At 40.5% G+C, this 24,797-nt stretch overlaps 6 protein-coding genes across 6 annotated transcripts; 3 read left to right on the forward strand and 3 right to left on the reverse strand.

The window, feature by feature from the left end:
- Window positions 1-9,047: 9,047 nt before the first annotated feature.
- LY79DRAFT_526810 (family 43 glycosyl hydrolase) lies at window positions 9,048-11,064 on the reverse strand (the record flags this gene model as incomplete). Its single annotated transcript, XM_060555872.1, has 6 exons — window positions 9,048-9,080; window positions 9,161-10,165; window positions 10,242-10,520; window positions 10,592-10,754; window positions 10,813-10,918; window positions 11,016-11,064. The coding sequence occupies 6 exons, from the start codon at window positions 11,062-11,064 to the stop codon at window positions 9,048-9,050; spliced, it is 1,635 nt and encodes a 544-aa protein (XP_060408576.1).
- Window positions 11,065-12,954: 1,890 nt separating this feature from the next.
- On the forward strand, window positions 12,955-13,931 carry LY79DRAFT_569544 (uncharacterized protein). The gene has a single exon (XM_060559063.1). The coding sequence runs from the start codon at window positions 13,389-13,391 to the stop codon at window positions 13,911-13,913; it is 525 nt and encodes a 174-aa protein (XP_060408577.1). The 5' UTR covers window positions 12,955-13,388; the 3' UTR covers window positions 13,914-13,931.
- Window positions 13,932-14,490: 559 nt separating this feature from the next.
- On the forward strand, window positions 14,491-14,859 carry LY79DRAFT_526721 (uncharacterized protein; the record flags this gene model as incomplete). The annotated part of the gene is made up of 2 exons (XM_060555865.1): window positions 14,491-14,540; window positions 14,640-14,859. The coding sequence occupies 2 exons, from the start codon at window positions 14,491-14,493 to the stop codon at window positions 14,857-14,859; spliced, it is 270 nt and encodes an 89-aa protein (XP_060408578.1).
- A 1,007-nt stretch (window positions 14,860-15,866) lies between these two features.
- Window positions 15,867-18,421, reverse strand: LY79DRAFT_569548 (TAP-like protein-domain-containing protein). The gene is made up of 9 exons (XM_060559064.1): window positions 18,376-18,421; window positions 17,959-18,304; window positions 17,834-17,905; window positions 17,663-17,776; window positions 17,533-17,607; window positions 17,440-17,467; window positions 16,412-17,383; window positions 16,211-16,347; window positions 15,867-16,131 (listed from the first exon to the last, which is right to left on the reverse strand). Exons 2-9 carry the CDS (start codon window positions 18,160-18,162, stop codon window positions 15,964-15,966), a joined length of 1,770 nt encoding a protein of 589 aa, XP_060408579.1. The 5' UTR covers window positions 18,163-18,304; window positions 18,376-18,421; the 3' UTR covers window positions 15,867-15,963.
- A 2,372-nt stretch (window positions 18,422-20,793) lies between these two features.
- On the forward strand, window positions 20,794-21,671 carry LY79DRAFT_707377 (uncharacterized protein; the record flags this gene model as incomplete). Its single annotated transcript, XM_060565045.1, has 4 exons — window positions 20,794-20,901; window positions 20,953-20,970; window positions 21,059-21,079; window positions 21,135-21,671. The coding sequence occupies 4 exons, from the start codon at window positions 20,794-20,796 to the stop codon at window positions 21,453-21,455; spliced, it is 468 nt and encodes a 155-aa protein (XP_060408580.1). The 3' UTR covers window positions 21,456-21,671.
- A 52-nt stretch (window positions 21,672-21,723) lies between these two features.
- LY79DRAFT_41604 (asparagine synthase) lies at window positions 21,724-24,604 on the reverse strand. Its single transcript, XM_060553128.1, has 5 exons — window positions 24,527-24,604; window positions 23,992-24,468; window positions 23,367-23,935; window positions 23,058-23,316; window positions 21,724-22,976 (listed from the first exon to the last, which is right to left on the reverse strand). Exons 2-5 carry the CDS (start codon window positions 24,194-24,196, stop codon window positions 21,835-21,837), a joined length of 2,175 nt encoding a protein of 724 aa, XP_060408581.1. The 5' UTR covers window positions 24,197-24,468; window positions 24,527-24,604; the 3' UTR covers window positions 21,724-21,834.
- Window positions 24,605-24,797: the final 193 nt, after the last annotated feature.

Raw genomic sequence — 24,797 nt, forward strand, 5'->3', positions numbered from 1 at the left:
AGTACCTTAAAGGTAGTAATTATAGATTTAAAGAGGAAGTTATATATAGATAGTATAGTTAAGTTATAAAGTTAACTATATATAGGCCTATATTATATCTTATAGCTATATTACTTTACTATTAGCTATAAAGGAAAAGGTAAGGTAAGGATTATATACTAGCTAGCTTTCTAAATTATAGGTAACTAAACTAGTAAGTTTCTTTACTATTATTACTATAACCTTATACTATAAGTTATAATTTCTTATATAGCTTATTATTTTTACTTTAACTTTATTAATAAGGCAAGATTTAAAAATATAGCCTTAGTAAATAGAAGGGTTATATATAATAATTTTAAATATACTATAGTTAATAAGTCCTTAGATTTTACTTTTACTTAACTATTTAAAGGGCTTACTAGGCGTAGTAATAATACCTTAGTTATATAGTTACTATATAAGTGCTAGGTTAGCTTTTCTTTAGTAAGAGGAAGGTACTAAAGGGTTTATCTATTTTCTATAGTAGTATATTAACTAGGTCTTATATAGTTACCTATAAGTATACTATAAAGGAGAAAAGTTACTATTTAGATAGGTTTTTTATTCTTATAGTAATAATAATAGTATTCTCTATATATTTACTAGTGTAGTTAGTATCTATAGGTTAGTTAAGTTAAAGATTTTATTAGTAGGCTTATTTATTTTCTTCTTAGTATAGTAAGGCTTAACTAAGGTAAAATAGAAGTTATATAGGCTATTAATATTAATAGTGTAATTCTTACTATTAATAGATAGTAGGTAGTATAGGCTAGACTATTTACCTTTCTTATATTATACTTATACTTTACTGCCTAATAGTAGGTCCTTAATAGTAGAGGTATTAGGCTATTATATACCTTAAGTGCCTTATAAACTTAGTGTATTATATAGCTCTTATAGAGGTTATTAGTAGCCTTTTAGATAGTAGTTACCTATTAAATAATATTAAGTAAAAAGGTAGAGTTAGTAGTTATATAAAGGTAAGTACTAAATACTAAGAGGGTTAGTATAAGGCTATTAAGGCCTATAGTATTATTAACTACCTTAACTATACTCTAAAGAATAAATTCTTAGTTAGTAGTTAGGTACTCTTTATATATAATTTTATAGGCCTATTAGAGTACTATATAGTATTATTTAACTTTTTAACGCTATAGTGTACCTTAATAAGGATAATTTTAACTTTAATACCTATTATATAGGCTTTATATAAAAATTTAGTTATAGTAAAGTTTTTACCTACGTTAGTAATAATCTAGTCTAAAGGTCCTTAGTAAATATTAATCTAGTAGTAATAAAGTGCCTTCTATATAGTCTTTACTAAAATATTATAAAGAAAGTATACTATATTAAAGGTAGTTATAGTATTAATAATATAAAGGACTAGTTAGTTACCTTTAAGGTATATAACGTTAATAATAACCTTATAGTTAAAAGAATAGTTATTATATAAGGTAAATCTAAATTATAAAGGTACTTTTTATAAAGCTAGTAGTAATAGTAGTATTTAGTTAAGTACTTAATAGCCTTAACTTTAACCTTATAACTAGCCTTATAAAGAACCTTATAAAGACAGTAGACTAATAAGTGCCTAAATTATTAGTAAAGTTATTATAACTTTATATTAGTTAAGTAGTAACTAATAAGGCTATATTTAAGTAGGCTAAAAAGTATTTATAAATACCTTTATTTTTATATAACTAGTACTATAATATTACCTTATTAAAGGGTGTTTATAAGGTTATTAAAGTAAATAAGTAGTTAATCTATATTTACTAAGTAAAGTAAAAAAAGTATATTTATAGGTATTATATAAAAAGTAATAGGCCTAAATAGTATACTAACTATAATAGTGCTCTTTAAGTAAATAGTGTTACTACTACTAAACTAGATCTTTATTTAGCTAGTAGTAGCTATATTAATAGTTACTAATAGTTAAATCTACTATAATATAGTTACTTATAGGTAACTAGTAGTAGAGAAGGTTACTATACCTATATTAGGTAAAATACCTTAAAAGATACCTAATAAGTAATAATTTAATATAAAAGAGGTAGCTAGATCTAATAATACTATACTAGGGTTATCTTTATTAACTAGTAATAAATAGCTTAGTTAGCTAGGCTAAAGGTAAGCTTATTACTACTAAAGGTAGTATTACTAAAGAATATAGTAGAGGTATAAAAGGTATTACCTTTTAGTTTATTTTTACTACTTTTAAGAGTATAGTTACCTTAAAGGTAGTAACTAAGGTCCTTATTATTATCTTTATTACTTTCTTTTTCTTATAAGTAACTACCTTTATAGTTAGTAAAAAAGGTTTAATATATAGTTAGTAAAAAGTCTTTTACTTAGTAGTTATTTTTAAATTATTAATATACCTTATATTACTTATTAGTAGTATATTTTATTAACTAATAACTAGGCTTATAGTAAATATAGTACTTCTTAGTATTATAGTTACTATTATTATTACTATAATAGTTACTATTACTATAGTTATTACTAAACTACTAGTTATACCTTTAGCTATAGTAGGTGTAGTTAACTTAGTATTAATTATTAAGGTCTACCTAGTACTAGCTAACCTTATTATTATATTTTATTATAGTACTTACTAATAACTATAGTTAGTTATAGACTCTTTCTAATATAGGCACTAGATTAAATAAGTATAATTTATACTTATAAACTCTAAAGTAAGTATTTAATAGCTAAGATTAAAGGACTTTATTATTAGGAATTAATATATAGGCATAAGGAATTAATATATAGGCATAAGTCTTATATAGGCATAAGGTTTCTATTCCTTTAATTAGTTTAAAAAAAAAGTATATCCCTATAAAGGCAGTAAGGGCAATTACACTAACACTACTATTCTACTATTATTTTCTACTATTAACTAATTAACCTATATAGCTATAAGAAATAGGCTCTATAAGGGGGTTCTTTTTATAGCTATAGGAAATAGCCTTTACAAGAAGCGCTATCTTTATAGCTATAAAAATAGCCCCCCTATTAAGCCTACTTTATAGCTATAAAAAGTGCCCCCCTATTAAGCCTACTTTCTATAGCTATAAAGGTTACCTCTTTTACTAGGCCTACTTCCTATAGCTATAAAAAGAGCCCCCTATTAAGCCTACTTCTTATAGCTATAAAGGTTAGCCCTCTTGCTACACCTATTTCCTATTTACCCTAAGAAAAGTAACTCTTTTTATATTTAAAATACTTACTACTTAGCTACTTTTTTATAATATAGCTATAAGGATTTATTATTACTATTAACTATTTCTTACTAACTCTATATCCTTTAAACACTAGGCTAAAGTAGCTATCTATTTATATAATTCTTTATTATTCTTCTACTACTAAGAATACTAGACTAGCTTTTTATTTATTACTAGGATAAGGTTAAAATCTAGCTTTAACTTAGTTAACTTTTCTCTTATATAGACCTAGCTAGTGTTAACTTATTTCTACTTTTAGGTAAATAACCTTACTTTTTACCTCTTATACTTTAGCTTTTACTAAAGGTATAGGTTTAGCTAGTTAAGTAGCCTTTTTTTAGTAAAGATAGTTATAATAGGATAAGCTATACTATATTCTTTAGCCTACTATAGAAGAATACTATAATCTTTAGATTAAGAATCTAGTAGTATAGATTAAAAGAAGATGTCTCTTAAAGATACTACTAAAGGTATACTTTTTACTTACTAAAAGCTACTAAATTAAGTATCTTAGTAAAGATCTTATAGTAGTATAAGATACTAAGCTTAGTTAAAACAGTATAGTTTAAACTATATTCTTTAATAGGGTCTAGGAATAGTCTTTTACTAGAAGGTATTACTTTTTTACTAGCTAGTATTACTTTTTAATTAACACTAGACACTTTAAGGAAAGTAGTATATAAAGTTTACTAAAAAGCTTAAAGTAAAGACCTATATACTTTTAATATTAAAGGACTTTATTCTTTATATATACTTATCTAAAGTATAGCTCCTAGTTACTAATTATATCTTATATAATATTAATAAGTTAATATAGGTAACTAAGACTATTTAAGAGATAACCTTTAATATTATTATTACTTAATTCTATACTAAAGGTAATATAAACACTAAAGTTCTAGTATTTTTAGATAAAGTAGTAAGCCTACTATACCCTTAAAGGTAAATATATTATATATAGGTACTAGAGGATTAGGCGTTAGTTAATAAACTCTTTATAAAGCTTAGTCTAAGCTTTCTTAAAGGTATACTTAGTCTTAGTAAAAATAATAAGCTTCTATATTATTAGGACCCTATAATATATATAAAGAGGAAGCTTATCTACTAGTGTAGTAATATAGGCCTAGTCCTTATTACTAAGCTAGGCTATTACTTATATTATTAGCTAATAGGCCTTATTATTAGACCTACTACTATTACTACTATAAGTATAGTCCTTAAGCTACTTTTACTTAGTCTTAAGTATAATATTAAAATTAATATAGTAAATATAGAGTTATTACTAGATACTAAAGAACTACTTATTTAGTATAGCCTTTATTTATTTATTATAGTCTATAATAATAATAGTAAAGTAATAAACTAAGTGTTAGTCTATAAGTTAGTAAATACTTACTAAGAGAAACTAGAAACCCTTTAGCCTCTTGTTATTAATAAGGCTAAATATAGTATTATAAATAGACCTAAGGTAGGTCTATCTAGTGGCCTAGAAGAGTAGAAGTTTAAAGTAATTAGTGTTATAGGTGTTATTAAAACTAATTACTTTAGGGAATTACTTCTATATTTAAAGACAGTAAGGAAAGGTCTAGACAAGGCTAATAAGTTAGTCTAGCTTATCTTTTACTTACTTTACTATATATAAGATATCTTACTTATTAAATAGCTTAAGTAAAGCTATAGTAAGTAAATACTTATCTAGCTTCTCTTAGTTTATATAAGCTTTAGTATTATAAATATTTTACTAAGTAAATAAGGAATCTAAGAACTACTCTTAAATAATAGTATATATATTATATACCTAGATACTAACTTATTAGCTTATTATATTAATAGTGTTATTATAGGCTAAGTTACTTTATAATAAAAAGAATATATAGATGCCTTAAGGCTAAGACTATAGTTATACTAACTATACTAAGAGTCTAAATAATAATATAATAGCTATTACCTTTCTTAAAGAGCTTCTATAATTACCTACTATTTATAGCTATTCTTTTAAGACTTACGCTATTAAATACTAGTACCTTCTATAGGCCTAGGCTTACTAAACTAATTATATTAGATAGTGTATTATATAACCTAGCTATAGTACTAATATTTATACTACTTTATAATACTAAATCTATTAGCCTTTATAACAGTATTAACTTAATTAAAAAAGGCGTTAAAGGTTTATTCTAGATTACTAGGAATTAGTAGATTTAGGATTTTACTTATAAGAGGAGAGGAGGATCTATTACTTTAGGTATAGTAAGAGGCTATAGTTTAGAAAAAGGCTTTACTTTAAAGGGAAATTATTATTAAGGTAGTAAATAAGGTAGTAGATTAGCTTAAAGACCTTATTATTCTTACTATTAATAGATATACTTTTATTATTAATAGAGTACTATTATTAGCTACTAATTAGTCCTAATAACCTATTAAATAAGGTTAAAAGTACTATTAAACTACTATATAGTAAGATAAAGAGGTTATTAAGACTACTTATAAAAAGGCAAAAGGTTATACTCTAGAGAAAGTTAAGAGAGAATAGTCTACTAAGTTTTTATTATCTTTTTAAGAAAATAGTAAATAAAGTAAAGTGTTAGCTTTATACTAAGGTAATATAGTTTATAGTATAAAAGAGGTTATATATCTTATAGTAAGCTTAATAAGAGCTTAGCTATAAGGTTACACTGCCCCTTAGGATTACTAGCTTTATAGAACTAGCTAACGCTAAGATAGCTACTTTTAGAGGAAGAAGATAATAGTAGATAGCTAAATAATAGTAGTAAGTTATAATTAATTACTAGTTACTTTCTTAAGATATAACCTATAGTAAAAGGATAAAATAGTTATATTTTACACTATAGAATATATTATAAAGCTATAGTAAGTAAATACTATAGATAAACCTAAGGTTAAATAAATTAACCTTATTATAAAGAGGGATATTATAAGGAGGGATAAGAAAAAGAGGGCTACCTTATATAAGTCTAGTAGAATTTAGTTATACTAATATTTATTTTTTAGACTAATTAAAGAGCGTATATCTTATGCCTATATAAGACTTATGCCTATATATTAATTCTTTATGCCTATATATTAATTCCCTTATTATTATAGTAGCTATTAAGTAGTACTTATTAAATAAGAGTAAGTTTATTAATAAGCTTCTTAAGCACTTTAAGCTTACTTTTTTTAGGGTTATTATATATAATATAGTAAAAAGTAGTATTTTACTACTTAGTAAAGTATATCTAAATAGCTTTAAGGCTTTTAAAGTAAGCTTTTATTTAGGTAACTATAGTAGTAAGGTCTTAGATATTCCTACTACTAATTTAAGTAAAATAAAAGGTAAAAGCTTTACTTTTAAGTATTAATAAAAAGGCTAATACTATTTAGTGTCTTTTAATACTAATCTTACTATAGTTATTATAAAATAAGTTTAACTTAATATTAAATATATTATATATTTTACTAGTATACTTAGATTTATTAGTAATAATCTTAGTTAAGGTGCTTAATTACTAAGGAGAAAAATAGTTACTAGTAGTACTACTCTTAATTAGTAGTAGTTATCCTATGCCTTAAGGTTCTATAAGATTAGTATATAAGTAAGTAAAGGGTTTTTACTATAATTAATAGTAGATAAAAAAAGATAATAGACTATTACTTTATTAAAATAGTCCTTATATTAAGTTATATAAAAGAAGTAGTAAATCTTATATAGATTAAGTCTACTATAGTAATACTAAGGTTTACTACTTTTACTAATATAACTTTTATACTTATTTATTAAGTTAAGCCTATATTATTACTAGTTATTACTTAAGGTTTATAAATATTACTAGGCTTTATTTAGTTATATAAGTAATAAGTTACTATTACTGTTTTTACTTATACTACTTTAGGCTAATATAACTACGTTAAATATTATTTAGAAAACTATTATATATTTTAATAAGCCTATTAAATATTACTAACTTATACTATACCTTTTTAACTTCTTTATCTATTTAAATATAAAACTTATTATTATTAATAATAGTAATAAGGTATAAAGTAATTTATTAATAGTCTTTAGGTATAAAGATACCTTAGTTAAAAAAGAAGTTATAAAAAATTAATAGTAGTACTCTACTAGTAGTACTAAAGAGGGCTTTATCTTATTTATTAAAGTAATATTAAAAGTCCCTCTAAAGCTTATAACCTATAAGGGTATATTTAGCCTATTTAGCTATATAATAAGTAAAGTAAAAGTAAATAGTAGGAAAATCTTACTTATTAAAAAGGATTTCTTAGCTATACTTCTTATAGTTAATATATTTTACTATAAAGGTAGGCACCTTAAGGTATAAAGTACTACTAGATTAACTTATTATAAGGTTAATTATTAAGGTTAATTAGTAATAATTACTATATAACTTTTATAGTAGTAATTAAGTAGTAAGTTTTTTTTCTTTTTAATATAACTTATACTTATAAGTCTAGGTAGTACTAGGTTAGTTTTATATATATAAAGTAAATAAAGATAGTTTTCTAAAGAAGTAAATATAAAGATAAAGAAAAAGTTAAATAAGGTAGTAATTATTACTACTTAAGTGTCTTTTCTTAATAGCGCTATAGTTAGTATAGAAGAGGTTCTTGCTTATTAAAGAGGTTCTAATAGTATAATAGACACTATAATATTTCTTATAAAGGTAAAGTAGCCTTAATAATACTTAACTTAGTTAGTAGTCTACTAGGTTATAGTAGGCTAAGTAAACTCCTATAATAGTAAGCCTTATTAATTACTAGTTATTAGTAATAATTAACTATTAATTAATATTAGTTTTTACTAGTTAATTAATAAGGATCTTTATCTTATAATATTACAAAGGTTAAGAAAAGGTAGTTAAATTTATAGTTATTAATAGTTAACTAGTTAACAAGGTAAAGTAGGTGCATAAGTGTAGTAGCACCCTTGCGTATAGGTAAGGGTAAGGGATTCTGCTGGTAGGCGGTGTGTTATATGACCTACTGCCTCTGGCTGCATCACCTATATGCCAACAGGAAGATATCTTCCTCGTCTGGATGGTTGATGCCTCTGATCCGGTTTAACAGCTCCCTGGTCGCTTTGTGCACCTTTCGCGTCACAACCACGCATCTTAAAAGATGAAAAAGATACGTATGCCTTGGCCACCTGGCCCGGCGTTGAAGCCAGCAATTTGGTCTAGGATGCTGGACGAATGTAGACGTGGCGGCTACTCGAATAATCGAGTAGATTTGTATCTAGAGGGTCGTTGTCACTACAAATGAGGATTGATCTTCTGGTGGTGGTCTGCCCCAAGTCGACTTGGCTTGGAGTCCGGCCCGGAAATCCGGGATAGTCTCACGGGTGTGTTTGGTCCAGGCTCGTGAGAACACGTGAGTGGGCGGGAAAGATCTCCGATGGGAGTTGTGGTTGCCCGTGAAGGATCCGTGATCTTGGACCGAGTCATTGGGTGGGAACCTGCAATCTCTTACACCGCCTCAATCATGGTTGCCAGTCTCCAGTCTTCCAACGCATCCCGGACACTTTTCACCCTAGCTCACCCTTAAAGCAGCGCCACTAGGTGAGCCTCAAGAGAGCTTTGAACACAGGAGCTGCGGAATTCCGAATATATTGCTATAGAGAGACAGCGAACTGCAATATCAAGCTGATGGCAAACGTTAGAGAGAACAATGCTAGTTCCACTTTTAACAGGACTATGGTCTCACAAGTCCCTCGAGGGTGCTAATTAACTTTCCCTTGAAATTGCGATCATGGGCAAAAGAAAGTAGCCATGTTGCCAAAACCTAGTTAAGTTCCGTCTGGATGTATTCAAAGTCCTACAAGCAGTGTCAGCTTTTACTTCACTTTACAAAAAAAAAAAAAAAAAAAAAAAAAAAAAAAAAGGATTTGCACGTACAGCCGAATTTAGGGTTGGAAGCTTTGCGCCTGTGTTGTAGATGGCAAAGTGCGTCCCAACAAAGTTCTGCTGCCAGCCTTCCAAGTATGACTGCAACCAGCGATTTTCAATGCTAGCAAGCCACCGTGGTTCTTTGCCGCCCGCCGAGTATCCAAGTCGGTAGCCCAAGTCTTTTGCCTCAATGAACAGTTTCACAGGAACACCATTGCCAACTTCCTCATCCTCGACGTAGGTAGTATTGAGTGTTGCGTCGGGACCAGTCCTGGTGTGAGTGACAATACATCTCTTTCCGGTCTCATTTGAGTACCCAATGGCGACCTCGTTGTGGTAGTGGATGCTAAGGTATACACTAGCACCGGCCTCCTGTCTCCAAGAGTCTGGACTGAACGCGCTGATTTCAGTGCTGAAGGTGGTGTTGATGTCGGTCTGCTTTCGGAGCAGTGCCGCAGGGGTTTCTCTGTCGCTGAGCGTGTAAACATTTCCTCTAATACGAAGCTTTCCGGGGTTAGACTCGAAATCTTTGAAGTCCTTGTATGGCGTCCGCAGGTAGTAATACGATTTGTCTACTAGTCCGCCATCAAAGTCGTCCCGCCAAGTCAGAGGCCTTTCAAGGTCATATAAGACACTTGGCATGTGCTCGGTGATTGGTTCACCTTCATTGAAAATCGGCCATCCATTTTCGTCCCACGTCACGGGACACAAGAATGTCTCACGGCCAAGTTGAGGTAGGCCGCTACTGTTCTTTGGGTTCTGTGGTCGAATGGCGAGAAAGACTGCCCACCAGTTGCCTTCAGTGTCATCGAAGATGTCTGCGTGACCAGTTGCGAGGACGGGGAGAGACATGTCTTTTCCGTTCCACAAGACGGGGTTGTGCGGGTTACCCTCCCAAGGCCCATCCAAGGCTTTAGATCTATACACGTTCGCCTTGTGGTTGGCTTCGGTTCCCGAGTCGGCGGTAAGCAAGTAGTACGTTCCGTTGAATTTGTATATGTGGCTTCCCTCGGTCTTGATTTACACTTGTCAGTTGTTTCCTGTGACTGCACTCGAATGAAATCCAGGTGTACCACCAAGACAGACTCACCAGTGGAGAACCAAGTTCAGGCGGTACAGTCGTGGTATGGAAAAGTCGAGAGTTGCTCAACGAGTTGCCCGTCTTGATATCGATCTCGGTGATCCAGTTGGCAAAGTTACCATTGTTCACGAACTCCGGAAACGTTGTCGTGAGGTAAACTTTGCCGTCGTCATCGAAAAAGAGATCAGGGTCAAATCCCCATTGATCTACATAGGTAGGCTCGCTCCAACTGGTCTCATCAAAAATATCTCTGGTCGTCACATAGAATGACCGAGGTAGTCTGGTGGCCTGTTTTGGAAGACGGTGTCAACTAAGCAAAACGAAAATGCCCATCTTGGAGCTTTTTGGTAGCCGCTTACGTTGTCAGAGGGGTTGATAATATCATATGCAGTGTCAATCAAGTAGAAGATGCCATCGTGGTGTCTCAATGTTGGTGCAAAGATGCCGCCGCTTGGAGCAGTGCCGCGCAAGTTCAGCTGAGAAGGTCGAGTAAGCGCATGGCCGATATTTTCCCATTTCACACTTTGTTCAATTAGCAAATCCGCATAGCAAGGACAGCTGTATGGTATTTTGACATTACAGGTCTTTTGAGTGATAAACAGGGACACCAGGAAAGTACTCAAATGTACTGGTCGCTAAGAAAAAGTCCTCGTCCACCCTGATGACCGACGGATCAGGATTGAACCCTGGAATGATTGGGTTTACAAGGCAACTTGCAAACGCTAGCAGGCTGGTAAGCTGGGTTACAAATCCGTTTCCAAAGCTCCACACTTAAACACTTACAGGCAAATAGAACTATGACAGAGGCCAACAAGACGGAAATATACTTCATGCCGGGCAATTAGATGTAATGTAATTAACGGAATCTTAGTATAACAGTGAAAGCTTTCAAAAATCTTCACACTTCAATCTTGGGACCTTTATATGGCTCAGTGACTGGCAGAGGGTCACGTTTTTGCTGGAACCCCTCACGGCTAAATCACAGGCTCAATTTACCCCGGATTGTGCAGTACATTGCACCTAAACTCAACGGAGTTGTACTTGGCGCAGCTGGCTCCGTTCGGCCTTCGCCATTATGATCGCCGAGCAGACTAGGTTTGTTTACCGCCATAATGTAAGTGGTCCATTGGATGTCTTCATCGGATTGAAACACGCACGGTTTTGGAACACTGTTTGCTGCTAGTCAATGTTTCTTTCTTTCTTACTACTCTCAGGAGGTAAACTCATCTACAGGAGTATGATTTGCGTTCATTCTGTCTTCTACTTCAATACCACCTGCCAGCGAATACCCGCCCATTGGAAAAATAGCCTCTTTCTTTGATGGTTCCAGACTTCAATGAGGATTTCGAGACTGAAATGAACTTTGAGAGAAGTCGACTGTCCTTCTTCTTCATTTAGTCATTGCAAGGACTATGGCAAAAGCCTTGCACAACGCTTCCTCCATCGATGGTGCAAGTAACAGTGAGGCAGGGCCCCGTAGAGCATCTCAGCTTTTCCTCCGTGGTGCGATACCACGCGCCACATCGTTCGCACATGAGGCGTTTACTGATAACGATGCACATTGCAAGTTTGTCTTTGTTTTTTTATCTTTCGTTGTAGCGGCAATTACGAGCAAGTTTAACTTGTGGGTTGCTGTCGAGTGGCTCGAGGTTGCTGGCGTAAGTCCTTGGATTGTATGTTATGCCGTAGCCGTTCCGTGATGTTTTGCTCCAGGGTTTACTGACAGCCTTGAGATTGTTTTTTGGGGACCTTGGCTCTAGCTGATTGATGACGGTTCTCCAAGTTTTGCCTTTACAGGATATACGTTGCCATTTATATACTCGAACCTACTCGCAACATTCTAGTGACAGTTCCAAGTGACTTCCCATTCACTAGCCACAGCCTCTTCAGTATCATCACTGAACTCAGTGAATCGCACCGATTCATGTAAAGTTGATTTTCATTCCAAGTCAGTTCGAGGCAATACGTAGCCCTGCTTGGAAGCACAGTGGCCGCACATAGCCTATCGAGGTACAATACAACTAGACTCATACATCCAAACCGATTCGGTGACAGGTTCAGTTCGAAGTGGGAAAGTAATAAAGATATATGAAAATACTTGCTCGAAGCCTTGCCCAAGTCCTAAGCACACCACAAATGACAGATCTCGCTCGTGTCAGTTTGTGAACATTGTAGTCATAGCTTGAACAACTGTCAGAATAGCCCGCATTGCTGGTCAAGCATATAGCTATAAAAAAATGATGACTTAGCTGTAGAAAGTCAATCTTCAGGTTTACACAACTCCGAAGAGACCCCTTTTTGTGGTATATAAATAGTCCACTTCACTGCACCCCTTGACTTCCAACATCGCAGCAGGCAGACTTATAGTTCTTGCTAACATAGGCTGGCATTAAAATCTTGAGTATTGCTAAAAAGAAAAATAGCGTCAGTAACCTTAAGTGCTGCAGCGTTATTTACGTCACAGGTGTCATTCAACGATTCGTCCTCACCACTGGCACCATTGGCTTTGTCTTCTCCAATGTCTCTGCTGCTACTGACGCTTTCGTTGATTTGGCTTCAATGGCTTGGCATCATGGGCTCGTAGACGGGTCTAAAGTCACCAGGTTTCAGAGGCTTAAGAGATACTAAGTCAGTATACGAGTGGTCGTTCACGAGTGCAACTCTGAGATTTTGCAAACAACTTGCTAAGCTTCAATGATGATACAAAGTACAATCCAATAATATTCTTATTTTCGTAGAAAGCCATCATCCTGAGCGATTACCGTGACTGTTGAAAAAATTGGTCCAACAAGTCGACATATCCGAAATTTGGACTTCCCACGAGCTGGAGCTTCGTCATGTACGCAACAAACCATGGCTGTACTGCATAGCTAACGAAACGGCAAGTTTTTATAGCGGCTGAGTTGAATTTGACAGCTTGTCAAAATGTTACGACGAACTGCCAGCTATCATGATTGGATAACTCCCCGAGATTCTGAGTTGCAGCAGCTGAACCTAAACAATGACGTGCAGACACAACCTAAGAATTAAAATTAAAATAAATACGCCAGGCGAAAGTCCAAGTTGGAGTGGAGATCTAGCCCAAGAAATGTACATGGTAATCAGCTTGCCAACAGAAAGTTCGTTGCAAGGATACGACTCGTAACAGACGAGGAAATGAGACAGGAGAAACAAACAAGGACTGGAGATGACATCAACGAGGGTTCTCGGCTATGCGACGAGCACTCGGGACAAGGTCTGGGTGGAGTCTGCAGTTTTTCGCGGGTGGAATCGGCATTTTCATTGTCCACGATAATCAGTTACCGCTTCGTGACTGGGGTCACGATAACATCGGACATTGTAATGGGGACTGAAAAGATAATAGGTATGAGCAAGCACCAGGACGGGAGGGGATATCTCGCTGCAAAGACCCAAACATTTTCGGCGACTCCAGCTAAACGTAGCTATGGGGTATGTCATAGTTGCACCAGACATAGTGAAAACAAAAACTACTGGCCAAAGGTTGAGAATTGGCGACGCGCCACTCAAAAGGCCAACTCTGAGAAAAGTCTAAAACAGAGCCTGCGGACTGTGCTCAAGGGGTCCCTACTAGGGTCATCACAGAACGTGGGAGATGCCCCCGATGTACAAACAAGTGGCCCCTCAACCGTTCAAGCCTATCCAGCCTATCCCAACTTGTAATAGTGTACGAGCCTTCCAAGATGCCTCCCAGCGCTAAGCGCGAAAGACCGAGAACTCCTCCAGCGCTGGAACACAACTCAAGCAAGGTTCCGTCCGCTCCAGCGTTGTCACGTTACTGCACCCGGGCTATGCCGATAGCACCCCGCAATATCGGTCGACATCACCCCACAATCGACACTCTGGAACGATGGCGGCGCCATGCCTAGTTGGGTCTGTTGCTGAGCGTGGTGCCATGTTGGTGTTACACTAACCTGCGGCCGCGACTCCCGCTTTGCCCCCCTGCGGGGATTGTACACGCTTAATGGTCAGTCTTCCTCGAGCTTGGAGATGGCTGTGTTATGTCTAGCCCCTTGGGGGAGGGGAACCTGTTGGGGTCGAGAGAGGGCGTTATATGAATACATTGCTGCTGCCGCCGCCTCCTCCCCAACGCCTCTTCTTAGCCCGAGAGATCGATTTATCCCTTGCGTTTCAACCCACAAAAGAAGGCGAGATACAAATACCAATTTCACCCCCGACTCTTATTCAAACGCAGTCATATATAATGTTCCGAGAAGCCTCACGGAGCTTTTCCACTCACATGCCCTCAAGCTACTTCCTGCAAACTCCCCGCCGACTCGCCATGAGGTGGTACGTCATAAATCCGAGCCGAGCAAACCTCCTCGGAGCACCGAGTCTGGGGTAACAACCAGAATAGACCAGCTGTGACTGACGGATATGGCATAACAGGATCCCACCCACAGTCGCCGTCGTAGCTGTTGGCTACGGATTGAATACCTACCGTGAGGGCATGGTTCAACGTCGCCTAGCCAACGCCGCCGCCGCCGAGAAGCAAGCCATCGAAGACCGCAAGAGAGCGGCGATGTTGATGGACGCTTATGGCGACCGTTCGAGCCTCGAGGCGCTCGAGAAGGCGGTACAAGTCTACGAGTCGCAGAATCAGGCGTAGCCGGTCAACATACTTTTGATTCACATCACACACATCATCGCGACACATCTACCAACACCCACGAATGGACACACATGCATCGACAACGGCGTTATACAGGGGCCACGGGGATTATCAGGCCTCAGGGATTGTTTTAAGTACACATGCGCACATGGGGGGCGCTGAAGCTTGCGTGTTTTTTTTTTTTTTTTTCGACGGAAAGGGTACGGCGTTAGAGGGCGACCAAGGTCATTATCGTAATTTATCTGGCACGCATCATCATGGACAGTTATGACTATTAGTGGGCCTGAGTACAGTTCAGATACTGAAAATCACTTCACTTTATTACAGAAACCCAATAAAAATCAAACCCTTCAAAGCCCCAATCTCAAATCATTCCGTGTCGTGTGCACAGCTATTAGCAAACGACATAAGAAAGGGTCTTACCCCAGCCGTGCGCCATACCCCTCCCCGCACGCGTCTCGTGACGCATGGGGTGGTCCGTGGCGTTGACGTTGTTGAGAATAGTTCCATTCCCGGACTCATTCCATCACATTGGCCACCCAGGCCCTCAGCTCTGTGAGTGCATGATTGTCTTCCTCTTAGGGTTTCATAGCACAAACGGCTCTCGAGGCGCCACGCAGCAAATATATTATCATTGTCACGCTCCAGAGGGGGGGGGGGGGGGGGGGGGGCCTCGTCGCGGTACGTTATAGTCTGTAACCTCAGATCACCGGCGAAGCTAAGTTAGGGTAATCCACCGCCGCTTCCGCTCGTGGCAAAAACATTGGTATTGACGATCGTTTGGGTTCAGCGCCTCACTCCGATAATATCCGAGACAACCCGTCTGGAAATCCTCGCCACGATTCCAACTGCGCAGCAAGTATCTTACTGGAGACGATGGAAACGCGAGCCTATTTCCAACAGTTTCGCTCGTTGGAAGACTTCAGGTCTTGTTCGGTGCAGCTAATATCATGGACTTTAACACTATTCTAGTAATGAATGAAACTATTCTCCCTATGCTGACAGACACCGGGCCCCTATTGGGATCAATCGAGGTCATTCCCGTGGTATTTCTATGCGCGCACTCTAAACTCTTGAACAGCACCAACACATTGCATCGAGTCAAAATAACAATGGATTCTGGTAGAGGCGAACTTCATTTCCAATCTTCGGACCGAAAGGTTGTGAGTCGCCTTCGCACTCTGTTCCATCCTCCGGTAGCGAACCATTCTGAAAGTAGGTATGTATATACTCTCTGGTGCACTTGGAGGGTGCAGCAAGTGAAGTATGCTTTATAACAGACATGTTAGCATCCGATGCCGACAGGCTAGTGTATTGATATCCTTTCCAGCCATTTGAGTTAACCTACGCCGTATGATTTCTGCACCAAAACAGTTGACCCAGTGAAGCCTGCAGAGTTGTTTCGTGCGCTTATGAGCGGTGTGACGTTGTCTGCCTGGTTGGCGATGAACAGTATGGGGTGGCTTGTCTTGCCCTCGAAAGGTCCTGGTTTTGAGTTAGTAAACTAAATCACACCACGCTCTTTCCCAGGAGTCCTTGCACGGCTTACCATCAAATCGCCAAAGAGGCCGAGTCGTTCGCTGGTTGCATGTCATCTGGTACGGTACGTTGACTGCTCCCGTAGCGGGACTGAGTTCTAAGATGGTGTCCACTTCTCGCCGTACGTCTTCGAGAGTCAGATTATGCACCGCAGGGTGGTCAGCACACATGATAACCGGGAAAGCATCATCTGTGGCTTCAACTATTTGAGGCAGTGGCTCTAAAGGCGAAATCGGTTGCGACGAGCACTCTGGAGCCGGGGAAGGCTTGCTGGGGTTGTAGTGCTCGTAAAATGGCCGTCCGTCTTCTCCTTCAAGAGCTGCGATAATCTTGGAAAAGCTCTCAAACTGATGCTGTGGCTGATACAGCGCGGAGGAGAGGAGACGCATGACCTTCGAGTAAGTCACCAACATTGGAACTTCAGGCCCTTTCTCTTCGTCTGCCGACACGATAACAGGCCGTGTCTTCAGCCTAACGAGTAACTTGCTAAATCTTTCCATGATAGCCTCTGATGTGGGGCCATGAAACGCGCACTTTTCGGGACCGGCCTGGGAACAAAAGTCGTAAAAGGCAAAAAGAACTTTGTCTGTGTCGCGGACGAAGTTGAGGTGGGCCGAATTGAACCACTCCCTGTAGTCAACATTTCCATCGCTGACCAGCCGTTCCACTTTGTCGGGATACATGGCCGCAAAGACGCCGCCTAGGATTGTGCCGTAGCTGAAGCCCCAGTACTTGAGCTTGTCGTAGCCTGTTTGACGAACAATCTCGAGCATATCTCTGGCAGTAGGAGTGGTGCCAGTGTGTTCTAAGATACCGGATCCTTTCATGGCTTTCTCGCAAGCCTGCGAGTATGCGGCGGCCCTCGTGAAAAGCTCCCCGAGTATACCTTCATGAGATTCCAGGATTCCTGGATCTTGCAAATTCCAGCTCTGGCTTTGTTGAGGTGAGTTCCAGCATTCGATTCGTGGTATAGACGCGCCGACTGCCAACACACGGTCAAACAATGTAGGACTCGGAGCAATGAACAATCGGACTTACCACCCCGTGGGTCGAAACTGATAAGGTCCTACGTTTTCTCAGCATTTGCAAGGGATCATCTCCCAAAACTGGAATGGTGTTTATCAGACTCACATGGTTTGTGCCGACAATTTCTTGTAACATTTTCCCGTGATCCCTCAAAGACCAGATCCCTGAGCCACCGGGGCCCTTTCCTCAAACATCAGTACTGGAAACGAAGGCTTATGTTGATACTGTTGCTTACACCAGGGTTGAATATGACTGGTCCTCTGTAATCGGACGTATTGGTGGCCCGGATTCGAGCGATTGCAAGAACAACCCTGTGGTCATCCGATGGCATTTTCCAGTCCATGGGCACCTATGGCAGAGCTGTTAGCCCTAGTCGTCTCTTGCGTGCGGGCTTTTAAACACCAACATCTAGTCTGGCGCAATCATAACCCCCGTCCTCGAAACAATTGTGCCACTCCAGGGTTCTACTTGGTTTGATCTGGAAATATTGTCAGTATCCAATCTTTTGGGAATTCGGAACTTCATTCGTACAGTAGACCAGGTCCAATCAGTAGTGGGAAGACGCTGCTCAAGAACATATCTGTGTCCAAATGGGAACCGCGGTGTAGATAAGAAGCTTCCTCCCCTGATAAGCGCCGTCAGTGCAAATACCGACAAAGCTGCGGTGACAGCCGTTCGGCCCTTGCCTCTCGGGCCTTGGTGCCCCAAAGAGCCTGGCGATTGCTTTCTGGCCATGTTGACTTCGTGAACGAGGTATTTGGTGTTTTCGTTGGGCCAGGCAAGGAAAGAAAGCGAAGGAAACGTCGAGCAGCCCAAAACGGCCCCGGGACCCCACACACATTTTGGACTAGCTGATTCAATCTGCAGCGGCCCAAAGGTAGCACGATCACCGACTCGTGGCCAGAAACATGTTGGAAATCTGGAACATGCTGACTTTATTGGGTTTAGCGTATACTTCGTCCATCTAGGCTATACCCTGACTAGTAATATAAACTGATAGGAGATAAGCGGTGAAGGAATCCAACGCCGTTGTCCTATCACTTTCCATTTGATTATCAGTCAGTGGTGTTGCAAGAAAATGATGTCAAAACCCAGATTACCCGGTTGAGCCGGCCAAGTTCCATCGCGCCGGGCGGGTCTACCCCATATGGAGAAGCGTGCTTCTGGCCGCCCGCTGAGCCGCCGCCGAGATGGGAGGACGAAGACGGTCCGTTGCCCGTTGTTGCATCGCAGGCAGGTTTACGTTTACTTACGCTCCCCCGATGCAGTCCCTCCTCCACGCCATCCTCTCGGCTGCCGCCGCTGTCCTAAAACAAAGTATCCATATCCACCCTCCTGAGTTGCACTTCCGCATTTATGAGCTTTCCAACCCTCTAGGCGCAAGCGTCACGAGCCTAGATGCACCACAAGAGTAATAAGCACAAAGTTCTTCTATCAACGAACAGCGAGTGGCGATCCCGATCACGGAAGTCACAAGTGCTTGTGGAAAGAGCCGACATATTCAGCATGAGGAGCAGCATAGGCAGATGTCATGTAAGCGGCAATCGCGGCACGAGACACCTCCTACACCCTAATGTTCTTTCTGTCTTAGAGTCCAGGGACTGAAAGTGCCATTCCCTGAGCAACTTTCACCTTCCTGCGACATAGAAATCGGTGCTTCCTCCCTCCCTCTTCTTTCTGTTTGCGAACTGGCCTTGAATAGGTATTAGGCAGGTATGCAGCGGTAATGGGGTACGTGGATGCTTAGTGCTAGAAGTTCAAGTTGGCATGAACCAGCCTACCGTTGAGGCTCTAGACATGACCCTGACATTATTTTCCCATAATCGTACCATCACAAGAAACAGCAACGCTTCATCAAAGGAAAGACACCATACGCCAACCCACTTATTCATCCACGATGCCCGCGCAGTCCATAGGTTGCAGACTTGGGCAGACGACCGACACATCTTCTCAGTCCGTAGCCACGCAAGATGGCGAGAAGCAGTGCTTTAGCTACTCCACGCAGTCACATCCGAGCCTGCTCTTGCGTAGAGGGACAGGAACCACCAGCTGCTCTCCGAGTCGGGTGAAAGCCTCGATTCCCAATGGTCCTTCCAACCTTGTCCATCCATCCTGGTTCACACATACAGGAAAGACGAACTTAACAACGATCTTTCTCCGGTACGTCGGTGCGCACTTTGTTTCAATCTTTCTCCCTTCCCATCCTTAATTTCTTTTCTCACACGGTTGGCGACAGGTATTTTCACCGTATCAAAAACCCATTGGCGCAGCCTTCACCTCGACATTACGCTACTGTCAGAGAAAGGCCAAAAAGGCATATCTAATCCATAAAAAATAAATAATAAAAACGACACTTCACAATTTCTGCTCACAATTCGGTTCAGCTCTTCTATGTATGTATGGGCTTTGCAATGCTCTTAAGATGCGTTAACTTTAGTAGCAAACAGCCATTCATTCCCGACACTGCCTCTCGCACTAGCATCTATATCTTGCTGGAATATGTTTATTCCCCACGGCCCCTTTTATACACTTGTTGACGTAAGCCAAGTGTGCTAGATCACCAATGCGATAAGCCACTGCTATATCTAAGTTCAATGCGTGTAGATATTTTAGACTATCCTTCGTCCTTGTATCCGGTTACCCGAGCTCCGATAAGCTACAAAGTTGATACCAGCCCCAGCTGAATGGAGAACGGCCAAGTAGAAAAGGCGCTAGGAAAATTCCTATATTGGCGCCATCCTTGAACGCGTAATCAGGCGTCTGATTCTACTTGCGCTCGCACAGTTCACGCATGGCCATGCGTAGCTGCAGTGAGGTAAGATAAATAGTAAAATCTATGGTGGAAAGACCGGCCAAGCATATTCACAACATTCAGCTTCCAATTCCTGTGTCTTATCTTTTCCCTTGATAGGTATCATATAATAGTTCACAACGCCGAGTTGCATTAATTGATAGGGCATTCTTCCACCCATTTTACATCGCAATCTACCATCGATCTCACCTTTAGGCTCGTCGTCGAGCCTCCGTGAGTTGCCTAGTCGGACGGACGTGAGATTTTCTTGGCTCAGGCCGGGGCCTCCATGCCATACATGATACTACTGCATCGTTATCCAAGCTCAAGTATGATCAAGCCAGATGCACGTCGGCCAAGTCGTTGGAAAGGGGTATGTGATGAACCAAGAGTCCTAATAGTCAAAGCCATGCTTCTTTATAAATACTCACTCGTGTGTCCATCATCAAACATCCTCCTTTCTGTTTATCACTCTCACCTTCAAGATCACAATCAGGTCCAATTTTCTCTCTCTTCAGCTCCATATCTTTCTATTCTTTTCCAACGCAAATCTCGTATACGTCCCAGTCGACAAAATGCATATTCCTACCATCGGTCAAGTTGCCACAATCGGCCTGGTTTTCATTGCGGCTACTGCTCTTGCTGCACCCATCGTTGAGCCGCTCGAGACCGATATCGTTGAGGTGATTGATTGGACATCCAGCCCTTGAGAGACACTGGCTAACTGCTTTTAGCGCTCTGCCGACCTTGCTGTAAGCTCGTTTTCTAATCACACCAGTCTTGAAGAACCATGTAGTTCGTATCACATTAAGAGAGTATAGCTAACATTTTATTTGAAAGGCCCGCGGCGAGGGCATCTTGGTGAGTTGTATATCTATGTGAAGATACCCCGAACTCAAGCTTACAACCTTTTCAGGCTATTGCCAACTCTGCCCATGCCCCCGAGCAACGCACGAGCAAGAAGAATTGCAGGCGCAACAAGAAGGGAAAATGTATCGATTCCGACTCCGGCGATGACAAGAAGAACAAGGACAAGAAGAAGTGCAAGCGCAACAAGAAGGGCAATTGCGTTGACTCGGATGACGACAAGAACAATGGCGACAAGAACAATAAGAAGTGCAAGCGCAACAAGAAGGGCAATTGCGTTGACTCGGATGGCGACAAGAACAATGGCGACAAGATCAACGGCGGCGGTCAATATCCCCGTGAGGTTGCTGCTGATTTCAACCTCGAGTAAACGGGTACTAGTGAACCTTTCAACCTTCGCCTTTCGGCCAAGTATTCCGCAAGGGATTTACTTGTCGACTTCGAAATTGGTGGCTAGTCCTTTTGAGACGATGAGTTTGAACAAGATATGAGCTGTGTTCCATATCGCAACAGTTCTCACTACACAGGTCTGCGGTTTCATCCCTATTTGCGATGAGTTGGCACTTGGATATTACCTTTCGCCTGTACAACAAGTTTATTACTACAATCGGACATTTCTCAAATCTCATTAACATTGAACCTGAAGCACTTCTGCCACATCCATTCTTCATAAACACTACTGCAACTGGTTCCTATGACTGGCATTTAAACTTCCAACTTCTTGAAATAATAAGTGGCATCTAACAGCCCTAAAAGCACTTTGACACTTGCCCTCTGACAGCCTTTTCGACGCCGAATCTCTGACTCAAGACAACCCAAGATCCAGTAACCACCAACTTTCTAAATGCGTTGGAGTCGGCGTTATCGCCAAACGCCCTTTCAAGCCAGACTTTTGCGTCATTCCAATCCACAAAGCCCAAGTTGTTCACCGACGTCTCGGTCACTAGGTTTTTGAAAAGTTGATGAAGAGGGCCCCCACAAGGCCACTTCAAAGGGGCCGAATAAGGGTGCTTCCGCCTCTCGTAAAGCTCCTGCGTTATAAAAGGCCTTCCAGCCTCCCTGAGAATCCACTTCTCGATCAGCGCCTGACGGGCCGAACTGAGGCCTTTCCACCACAAACTCGACCCGGTTCCCTCCGCCTGACCTTTTGCCTCATGGAACCCGACTTTTAGACTAGGCGGCAGATAGTTGACATACTCAGCCAAGTGATGGTCCAAAAAGGGAGTCCGAGCTTCAATGCTGTGTGCCATCTCCGTACGGTCGCCCAGACTCGTCAAGATCATGTTGGCAAGCGTACCTCGAGTATAGATGTAAAGCGACGAATGCAACGGATGCCATTTTTCCTTCATATTATTGTGGACCTCAGAAGACATGGTCCGAGCGACAACCTCTCTCATGTCAAGTTCTCCGTAAGTCTCTCGAACCCAAGGCGCGAACAAACTCCAGTCCGGTTGCCACTTCAGAGCGTTGTGGGCTATGTCGATGTGTGGAGATGACGGGGCTATCTCTTCCCACTGATGGTCAAACATCCCAATTCTGTTAAACATGTTCTTGATGTCTTCGGCCACCTCTTTTTGCATACTCTGACGCATGCTATCGTTTTTTGATAAAGGAGAATTGGGCCATGCATAGTCAGACTCCAAGAGAAAGTCTTGCAACAAGAACGGATAACCGGCAAACAGTTCATCCGCACCTTCACCAGTAAGGACAACTGGAACGCCATGTTGCCTGGGTAATGTGGAAAGACAGAATTTCCCTACAAAGTTGAGGTCGAAGTGATGGTTTTCAAGGTGATAGACACAGTCGGCAAAGTTCTTCGCCAGTTCCTCTTCGTTCATATCTTTCTTAAGGATTTGGACTCCGAGCCAGGTCGCTGTACGCTCAGCAATATCTAACGGTTGCTTGGTTAGCAGGTCTAATACAGTAAAGCTGCGAACTCGAGTTTTTAATGCTCTATATAGCGAGAACTTACCCGCTTCGTTGAATCCTGAGCCCTCAGAGAATTGAATGCTGAAGCATGATATCCGTTTCGTGGCATCTTGGTTACCCAGCATAACTCCCTCTTCACGCACTAGCTTGGTCACAATACCAGCAACAACTGAGGAATCAATGCCACCAGATAAATAGATCCCCACAGGCACATCAGCCCGAAGCCGAAGTCTCACAGCTTCAACCATACGTCTCCTGACTTCTTGAATCATCTCATCTACAGTTCGCGTCTCCACCTGGCGCTGTCCTGGTGTCAGTAAAGTGACAAATCGTGTTATCTGCGGTTGCACACCTTGTCTTTGTACTGCGGGTCCCAGTACTGGTGGTGCTTAATGTCGCCATCTTGAGATATCTCCATCCACGTTCCAGGATTTAATTTCCACACGTCCTTGAACACCGTGTTCTCGGCTTGGAGAGAAGCGCCGCTGATAAGGCCTTCGACGTTCCACTCGGGTTTCCAGCCCAGCGGTAGAAATCCTTTGACTTCTGAGGTCAGAAGCAAACGTTTCTCCTCGCCGTCCCCGTTGCCAACAATGGTCCAGAACATGGGTTTGATACCAAAGCGATCCCGTGCTACAATTACTCGCCCATCATTTTCATCGAATATAATGAACGAGAACTCGCCCCGGAGGTGTCTGAAGAACTCCGGGGCCCCGTAAATTTTGTAGAGGGCAACTAGGACTTCACTATCGCTGCGGCATTTGAACTCGTATCCGTGGTCATGAACACAACGCTGACGAATGGCGTCGTGGTCGTAAATCTCGCCGTTGACAACTGCGTGGATTTTCCTATCGTCGCTGTGTATGGGCTGTACACCATGGGGTGTCAAGTCATTGATAGCAAGACGTCGGTGTCCCAGACCTAGGGATGTACTTGTTAGATGGATGGATGGATGTCCATGGCCAATGGTTGCTTACCAATGCTTCCGTCGTCGGAGATCCAGATACCCTCGGCGTCTGGGCCCCTGTGGGCAATTTTGGAAAGACTCTCCGCCAGTTTATTGTGCAGATCAATGTACCTCTGCGGGTTGCTTGGCTCCTCGACGTGAAGGCAAGACTGTTCTTTTACCGCATTCGGGCGACCACCCCGTCGGAGCTTAATGATGGCCGTAATTCCGCACATGGCTATATCCCGCAAAGAGTCGTAGATGTGAGATAAAACTAAGGATAAATGATGGTTGCTAATTCTCAGCCTGTTGTTGATGTCGATAAGATATTAGACCATGCGCTGTCGGGCTGTTTGACAATCGCGGTGCGGGCAGGTCGTTTAAGGTTTGAGAGCAGACCGTGTACACAGTTCACGCACAAATCCTACCGCGGTGACGGTTGAAGACTCAGGAGTAACGTACGGCCGCTTAGTCATGTTCAGTTTCAGCATCATCTTGAAGCCAAGTACTACGATGTTCTGGTCAGCCTAGTTGGAGACAGGTACGACATCAAACGTAGCTAATACCGGTTACATCCTCAAAACCACTTTATAGTGACCCGAAATGGTTGGCGGCAAGCCCGGATAGATAACAACGTGCTCACGTGAAAGCATCATAACCGAGGTGTCGATCAATTGTGCCGCTGACTGGCCGAGCTTGCGAGGTAGAGGATACTTCCCGAGGTCTGATCCTTTGGCAGCTCGAGTTGGCCCTTGAGACGGCCGCTCAGAGGCGGGCTGTCACACCAAAGCGTGAAGAAAGTTATTTTTGCACATCATTCGGTAGAGTCGGACGACT

The sequence above is a fragment of the Colletotrichum navitas genome (genome assembly GCF_030913465.1).
Source record: "Colletotrichum navitas strain CBS 125086 chromosome Unknown LY79scaffold_103, whole genome shotgun sequence".
Taxonomy (NCBI): domain Eukaryota; kingdom Fungi; phylum Ascomycota; class Sordariomycetes; order Glomerellales; family Glomerellaceae; genus Colletotrichum; species Colletotrichum navitas.